The sequence below is a fragment of the Callospermophilus lateralis genome, chromosome 1 (genome assembly GCF_048772815.1).
Source record: "Callospermophilus lateralis isolate mCalLat2 chromosome 1, mCalLat2.hap1, whole genome shotgun sequence".
NCBI lineage: Eukaryota > Metazoa > Chordata > Mammalia > Rodentia > Sciuridae > Callospermophilus > Callospermophilus lateralis.
Genome location: NC_135305.1, coordinates 137,993,270 through 138,002,124, shown reverse-complemented (window position 1 = coordinate 138,002,124; position 8,855 = coordinate 137,993,270). Strand labels below are relative to the sequence as shown.

Below are 8,855 nucleotides of genomic sequence, written 5' to 3'. Positions count from 1 at the left end.
TCCTGAGGTTCCCAGCGTGAGGCCGTAGGCTTCTCTTCCCAAAGTAAAGATGTCCGCCAAACGTGGGGGTTTCTGGGTAAATGGGAGTCTGAGTTGAAGCGGGCAATCCTGTTTACGTCCTACCTCAGAAAAGAGGCTTCTTTCCCGGCTGGTGGGCGGGGATGGGGTACTTTTCCAGCCTCGAATGGCCGAGGGCGATTGCCGATCCCCAAAATGGCCCAATCATAAAAGAGGAAAGGCGAGGGAACAAACAACCTATTGGTTGGTTACCTGGGCCAATCGGAAGGGCTGTGATTTGGCGGGAGTCTTGACCGCCTCCGGGGCTCTTGGTGTCTCAGCCCCAGCCGAGTGTGTTGGGCCGCCGCGGCTATGTTCGTGTCCGATTTCCGCAAGGAGTTTTACGAGCTGGTTCAGAGCCAGGTGACTCCCAGTCCAGGACCCTCGCTAAGGCCTTGGGTGGGGAAAAAGGAGTGAGGACGTGAGGCCATGGGTGGGCTAGGCCAAGAGGGCTGGGAGTAGCCGGGGTTCGGGTTACCGTACTCAATCCACCCGCTCTTGTCCAAACAGAGGGTCCTTCTCTTCGTGGCCTCGGACGTGGACGCTCTGTGCGCCTGCAAGATACTTCAGGTGAGCTTTGTGGACCAAAGGAGGGCGAGCGAGGCAAGAGGTGAGGGACTGCTGGGCAGGAGCAGAAGATGAGGAGTAAGGCAGGCCTAGGATGGGAAGGAGCAGGGCGGGAGGTGAGGAGCAGGTAAGAGAAGGGCGACTAAGAGGTCACCTCCTTGTATGGACAGTCTTGGAGGTCAGAGAAAGATTACGTAAAAATACTAATTAATTATAACAACCCAGAAGGAGAAAAAAGAAAGAAAGATTTAATTTGGGAGACCTTTGAACCTGTAGTGGCCTGTCAAATGTGGGGTTTGAGAGAGAGATGAATCGGTGACAACAGAGAGTATAATGTTGTCATAATCAGTATTAGAAACACAGGAGTCCATAGTGTATTAGGGAAGATTATTAATTTGATTTTTGATATGGTTCACTTTTTCTGCCTTTATTATTATTTTTTATTCTTTTGGGATATACATAAGAGTGCATTTTGATGCATTATAGATATATAGAGTATAACTTATTCTAATTAGGTTCTCATTCTTGTGGTTGTACATGATGTGGAGTTACACTGGTCATATATGACAATAGGAAAGTTATGTCCAATTAATTCTACTGTCTTTTCTCTTCCCATCTCCTCTCCTTTCCCTTCAATCCACTTTGTCTAATCCAATGAACTTCTGTTCTTCCCTTCCCCTCCTTATTGTGTATTAGCATCGGCATAGAGAAAACATTTGGCCTTTGGTTTTTGAGGATTGGCTTATTTCACTTAGCATGATAGTCTCCAGTTCCATCCATTTATCAGCAAATGCCATAATTTCATTCTTCTTTATGGCTGAGTAATATTCCATTGTGTACATGTACTACATTTTCTTTATCCATTCATCTGTTAAAGGGCACTTTGGATTCATAGCTTAGCTATTGTGAATTGAGCTGCTATAAACTTTGATGTGGTCCTTTCACTATAGTATGCTGATTTTAAGTCCTTTGAGTATAACTGGGTCAAATGGTGGTTTCATTCCAGGTTTTCTGTGGAATCTCCATATGGCTTTCCAGAGTGGTCACAATATATGGTACACTGTTTACATTGAGCCTGGGTCAGGAATTTTTCAGAATACCTGGAAGTAAGATCAGATTTTCTCACAGTGTTTTTCTTTGGTAATTTGACAAATTCAGCAAAATGTCAGATCTATACATTTAACAGTCACATCCCTACCACCTGGCTTCTTTCCTTAGTGTTTTACCAATATTAGCTTATCCCATATTTTTTGTGTCTCAACCCAGCTAGTTTTTTCTAGGGCATTTCAAGGTAAATTCTGTACATCCTAAATAAGATAATCTTTGAAAAAACTCTCTCAGGCCCTGTTTCAGTGTGACCACGTGCAGTATACACTGGTTCCAGTCTCTGGGTGGCAAGAACTTGAAACTGCATTTCTTGAACATAAGGAACAGGTATGAAAGATATGTTTTAGAATAAAGAAACTTTTTTTACTCAGTTCCAATTCCTAATACTTAACTGTCTTTCTAATTTCACAGTACGTTTATATTTAAGTATCAACTTTAATAGGCAATGTGGAAGAGAAAAGCATGCTATGTATACTGGTGACTTACTCTCAAGTTGTAAAGACAGAATTAACCAAAAAAGATAGTGAACATGGACAGCATATAACTTTGAACTTATTTTGCAGAAATCTGACTCTTCTTAGAGTCACCTTTGTTTGTAATTTAGCAGTTTAGCCTCACTAAAATTATTATTATTTTGGTAGTGGCAATTGAACCCAGAGATGGTTTATCCACTGAGCCACATCCCCAGCCTTTTTTACTTAACAGTGTTTAGTTTTTGTTTTTGTTTTTTAACATGGTGCTGAGGATCCAATTCAGGGCTAGGCAAGCACTCTACCACTGAGCCACAACCCCAGTCTTAGCCACAGCCCTGGCTAAGTTGTCCAGGCTGGCCTCCAACTCGAGATTCTCCTAACTTAGCCTTCCACATAACTGGGATTACAGGGATGTGCCACCATGCCCAGATTCTTATTAACTTCTTGACCATGTGCCTGAGACTTGGGTTTGCTGAGCCTCAGTGTGTTCCTAAGAAAGTGGGACTTGCCCCAAAGCTTACTTCACAGTATTATTTTAGAAAAGAAGAACCTATTGTGTATGTTAAAGCACTTCCCATAAGCCAGCCTTGGCCATTTCTCAAGCCCTTTGCCATTCCCTCTGGACCTTGCCACATATCAGGGATTTAATGTATCTCAGCAAAAGGATGTAGAGTCCTAGTGTGGTAAAATGAAGTTACTTTATAATGTCTCACTTCTTTTTTCAGTTTCGTTATTTTATTCTCATAAACTGTGGAGCTAATGTAGACCTATTGGACATTCTTCAACCTGATGAAGATACTATATTCTTTGTGTGTGATACCCACAGGCCAGTCAACGTTGTGAATGTGTATAATGACACCCAGGTACTCAAGTCTTTGGGCCTCCCTTCTGTTATGCTCTCCCCTCAACCTGTCTATACCTTTTAATGCCATATACAGTGTTTTACCTGGTCTTCTTGGCAAAGTGTGTGTCCAACTCCCCTATGGAATTGGGAGTAACCTAAGTATAAAAACCTGGTCATGTCCATCTTTGATGAGAAACATGGCACCTAGTTCTTGGGTATGTGCTAAATGAATTGGTGGAGTTTGTGAAACATATTTGACCTGGAAAATGTAAGGACCAAAACTTTGTAGACTTAAAAGTACAGTTTCTACTGTGCTTATCCTTTGAATCCCTGAGCTTTAAGCATACAACCTGGCTCAGGGCAGCCACCTACATCCTTTGACTTGATCTTTCACCCACAAGGTGTCAGACCCCAAAATTCTCATAGGAGAAATCTCTCCATAATAAATCAATCTGTAATTGCTTTTAGAGACAATAGATGTATTCACTTAGGGTTAGTCCATTTTGTGTTGCTATAAGAAAATACTTGAGGCTGAGTTCCTTTAAAAAGGTTATTTAGCTTATAGTTCTGGAAATTCAAAAGCATAGCACCACATTTGCTTAGTTCTGTGAATTGCCTCATGGTGAATTGCATCCTAATAGTGGGAATGTGAAAGAGAGAGACAGAGATCAATCATGTAGCAAAATAGGTGAGAAAGCTTGGTAACAACCCACACTCGCTGGAATTAATCTACTTCCAAAAGATCTGACCACCCCTGATAAACAACATTAATCTATTTGTGAGTGTGGAAACCCACAACCCCATCAGCTTCCATTGGTTTCCACCTCTGAATGGTTCTACCATTTCAATACTGCCACAATGGGGACCAAGATTCCAATATATGAACCTTTGGGGGCATACCATATCCAAATGATAGCAGCATCTTCACATCTTCCATTAGCACCCAAGTTGAGGAACATTCATTTTGTTGATTTGTGGCATAAGAAGGAACTGTTTTTCCTGACTCAAGTAGTAGGTAGTTTTAAAAAAGTTGCTTTCAGATTTTCATAATTTCTACATTGCAACTTCAAAGCCTCACTAAGTAGTAATGAAAACAAGAATAAACCTGAGAAGTCTGGAACTCTTTTCATACAGGTGACTCTTTGTATATGTAGGAAACTTATGAGTCAGCTAATTAGGAAATATTAAGATTCTACAAGAAAAAAAAAAACATCATGATGAATGGTTTTCTGTTGAGGAGTGGAGAAACTTAATTGTTTTTTGTTTTAAACTTAGATCAAATTACTCATTAAACAAGATGATGACCTTGAAGTTCCTGCCTATGATGACATCTTTAGGGATGAAGAAGAAGAGGATGAAGAACATTCAGGAAATGACAGTGATGGGTCAGAGCCTTCTGAGAAGCGCACACGGTTAGAAGAGGTATGTTTGGACCTCTCATCATATTCTGGAGAAACTTAAATTCCCAGAGTTCAGAGGTCATTTCCAAAGTCTGCCTGGCCCAGGGTTGTAACTGGGAGCAGCAGAACAGTGAGAAGTAGAAGAATTAGCAGTGTAATACTGACCATGGACTTTACTATCCCTGGCTCTGTGGTTTCAGGCAGATTATTGGACTTCTGTGGGCTGTGGCTTCCTTATCTGTACAGTAGGATCCTATCAGATGAAATAAAATTTAGGACAGCTCAGCTCTATGATTAGGCAGCACACTTTTTTTTTTAATGATATAGAGAAATAATAAATGGCAGAAATGTCCTCTCCCTTCTCCTCTGCCCTTACAGAATCACTCTATGCAATCACCAAGGAGTCATATTCTGTCCCTTGACCAGGCTTACTTTCTAGACAATGACTCTGGGAGAGACATCTTGTGTGTGAGGATATGAGTGGTTTTTGCTGTGTGGGCCTTGAGTCTGAACTACTTTGCAATCTTGGGCTTGACCAACAAGAAAGGCATGCCCAATACTATGGCTTCTGCTAGAAGGGTCTGTTGGCCCCTGATCCTTGGTGCCCAGCTTAGAATTTGCCTCTGGAATATCTTAGGGTCTGCCTTTCATCCTCAGCCTGACATTTCCAAGGCATATTTTGTTTTGTTTTGTTTTGTTATTTGACAGTAGAATGCATTTTGACAGTCATACATAAATAGAGTTTAACTTCTCATTCTTCTGAATGTACATGATGTAGAGTTACACTGGTCATGTAGTCATATATACGCATAGAGTAATAAGTCTGATTCATTCTACTGTTCTTCCTACCCCAATGTCCCCTCCCCTCCTTTCATTCCCCTCTGTCTAATCCAAAGTACCTCTACTCTTCCCTAGCCGGCCCCACTTATTGTGAATTATCATCCACATAAGAGAAAAAATATTGAGCTTTTGGTTTTTTGGGATTGGTTTATTTTGCTTAGCATGATATTCTCCAGCTCCATCCATTTGCTGGCAAATGTCATCATTTCATCCTTTAAGGCTGAAATATATATCACATTGTGTGTGTGTGTGTGTGTGTGTGTGTGTGTGTGTGTATCTTTATATATATATATATCACAGTTTCTTTATGCATTCATCTGTTGAAGGACACCCTAAATTGGTTCTATACTTTAGCTATTGTGAATTGAGCTGCTATAAACGTTGATGTGGCTGCATCACTATAGTATGTTGATTTTAAGTCCTGTGGGTATAAACCTCCAATCTCTGCTTTCCATAATTGTTGCACCAATTTTCGCCCCCCACTAACAATGTATGAGTGTATTTTATTCCCCACATCCTCGCCAACATTGTTGCTTATATTCTTGATAATTGCCATTCTGACTGGAGTGAGATGAAATCTTAGAGTAGTTTTGATTTGCATTTCTCTAATTGCTAGAGATGTTGAACATTTTTTCATATATTTGTTGATCGATTGTATTTTGTTCTTCTGTGAAGTTCCTGTTCAGTTCCTTAGCCCATGTATTGATTGGGTTGGATTTTTTGTTTTGTTGTGGTTTTTTTTTTTTTTTTTTTTTTTTTTTTTTTTTTTGATGTTAATATTTTGGAGTTTAATGTTCTATCTGAGGTGCATGTGGTAAGGATTTTCTCCCATTCTGTAGGTTCTCTCTTCACATTATTGTCTCCTTTGCTGTAAAGATTTTCATTTAGGGGCTGGGGATGTGGCTCAAGTGGTAGCGTGCTCGCCTGGCATGCGTGTGGCCCGGGTTCGATCCTCAGCACCACATACAATCAAGTGTGTCTGCCGAAAACTAAAAAATAAATATTAAAAACAAATTTAAAAAAAAATATTTAAAAAAAAAAAGATTTTCATTTATTGTTTTTTTTTTTTTTTTTTTTTTGGTACCAGGAATTGAACACAGGGGCTTTTAATGACTAACCCAGTCTTTTGTTGTTGTTGTTGTTGTTGTTGTTGTTCTTTTTATTTTTTATTTTGAGACAGGGTCTCACCAAGTTGCTTAGGGTTAGTTAAGTTAGCTAAGTTGCTAAGGCTATCTTTGAACTTGTGATCATCCTGCCTCAACCTCCCTAGCTGCTGAAATTACAGGCATGTACTACCATGCCCAGCTTATTTATTGATTCTTGATTTTACTTCTTGTGCTGTAGGGGTCTTATTAAGAAAGTCAGTTCCTAAGCTAACATGGTGAAGATTTGGGCCTACTTTTTCTTCAGTCAGGTGCAGGATCTCTGTTCTAGTGTTTAAGTCCTTGATCCACATTGAGTTGAGTTTTGTGCGGAGAGGGGTTTAATTTCATTTTGCTACATATGGATTTCCAGTTTTCTCACCACCATTTGTTGAAGAGGCCATCTTTTCTCCAATGTATGTTTTTGTATTTATGTGGGTTTGTCTGTGTTTTCTATTCTATACCATTGATCTATGTGTCTGTTTTGGTGCCAATACCAAGGGCATGTGTTTTAACACCACTGTTTGAGCTATATTTGGGACATTCAGGACAATCTCTATCTGGAGAATAGTCCATGTCCTTCAAAGCTAAGTGGCAAGTTCTTCTCTCCTGACTTTCTTTCCTTTGGCTCCACTTTCAGTAGAGCTTTGGGGTAGTCTCAAGGGAAATCTCCTGAACCCACTCTTAGATCTTGGTTCCTATTACCCAGTTCTTTATATGTTTCTTCTATTTTCTGGCAGACATTTTGGTCTTTTATCTTCTGGTTTCCAAGACTTCTTTTTTGTTCTCTTCTTTTTTGTTCTCCTTTTCTATAGCATTCCTTTACTTTTTTTCTTTCTTTCTGTTGTTTTTGTTTGTTTTTTTGTCTTTTGGTACGGGGAATTGAACCCAGGGCACCCTAGTACTTTCTCCCATTCCTTTTTATTTTTTTATTTTGAAACAGTGTCTTGATAAATTTCTGGGGGCGGGGGGGGGGTGGTCTTGCTGATATGCCCAGGCTGGCCTCCAATTTGCAATCTTCCTACCTCAACTTCCTGAGTCACTAGAACTTCAAGTGTGTGCTAACATACCTCACTTTTTTTGTTATTGTTTTGTTTTGGATTTTTTTTTTTTTTTTTTTTTTTTTTTTTGAGACAGGCCTTGCCATATTGCTGAGGCTGGTCTCAAATTCCTGAACTCAAGCAATCCTGCTTCAGCCTTTCAAGTAGCTAGGACCATAAGGCATGCACCACAGCACCCATCAACATTCCCTCAACTATTGATGAGCTGCTTTTTCTTGAGCCCTAAATATTAGTGTCTAGTGGGGTTTTCCTTGGAAACAGCTAAGAGTCTTAGAACTCTCCACTCTAATTAATTATGTGCATTATGCTTCTGTAGTACTAGGGTTGAACCTAGGACCATGCACATGCTTGGCTTTTTTTTTTAATTTTTGACACTTGTTCCTTCGTGGAGTAATTTAACTTGTTCCACCATTTCTGCATTTTCTAGAATTTGTAAGTTAGAGGCTCGATTTTAATAAGATTAAACATTTTTGAGAAGACTACTTCTATGTAATTAAGATTTGTATTTGATTTATATATGTGGTGGGTGTGTGTGTGTGTGTGTGTGTGTGTGTTAGAGTATATTATCAGAAATATTTTATTAATGGGATACACACTCAGGGGTTTGGGGACAATATATTATAAACTTTTTTCAAAGAGTTTTGCTATAAAGAGAGCATAGGAGCTGGGCATGGTGGCGCATGCCTGTAATCCCAGCAGCTTGGTAGGCTGAGGTGGGAGGATCGTGAGTTCTGAGCCAGTCTCAGGAAAAGTGAGGCACTAAGCAACTCTGTAAGACCCTGTCTCTAAATAAAATACAAAATAGGGCTGGGGATGTGGCTCAGTGGTCAAGTGCCCCTGAGTTCAATCCTTGGTACTCCCCCCACCCAAAAAAAAAAAAAAAAAAAAAGAGAAAGAGAGCATAGAAGGCATGGGGTCAAGAAAAGTTTTGTCTTTTAAAGGTAAATTTAGAGCTGGACCCCAGCAAAGATGTCATTCTTCTATAAATAAACATAATTACACTTAATCTATATGTGCCATTATATTCTGACTCAGGTCACTTGAGGTCAAATTTTGAGCCTGCCATTACTTGCTGTGTGACCTTTGGTAAAATGATTACACCTCTCTTTGCCTCTGTAATATGAATAAAATAATCAAATTTAAGTGTTTTAGTTTCTTACTGTGTTAGACAAAATATCCCATAATTTAGCAGTTTATTGCAACCATTTTCTTACACTCATAGATTCTGTAGGTTAGGAATTTGGGCATTGCTCTGCTGTATAATATCTGAGGCCTCAACTCAGAACTAAAAAACTGGAAACTGGAATCATGAGAAGTCATAGCTTTCATGTCAGATATCTAGGATGCCAGGATGGCTCTAAGCC

General features: G+C 39.7%; 1 protein-coding gene across 1 annotated transcript in view; it reads left to right on the top strand.

The window, feature by feature from the left end:
• The first annotated feature begins 325 nt into the window (after positions 1-325).
• The window catches only part of Cdc45 (cell division cycle 45), a 31,107-nt gene continuing 22,577 nt past the window's right edge, over positions 326-8,855 (top strand). The window contains exons 1-5 of the mRNA XM_076866956.1: positions 326-420; positions 568-627; positions 1,966-2,058; positions 2,930-3,067; positions 4,324-4,470. Coding sequence (XP_076723071.1) covers positions 370-420; positions 568-627; positions 1,966-2,058; positions 2,930-3,067; positions 4,324-4,470 — 489 coding nt within the window. The 5' untranslated portion in view covers positions 326-369. The remainder of the gene's footprint in view (positions 421-567; positions 628-1,965; positions 2,059-2,929; positions 3,068-4,323; positions 4,471-8,855) is intronic.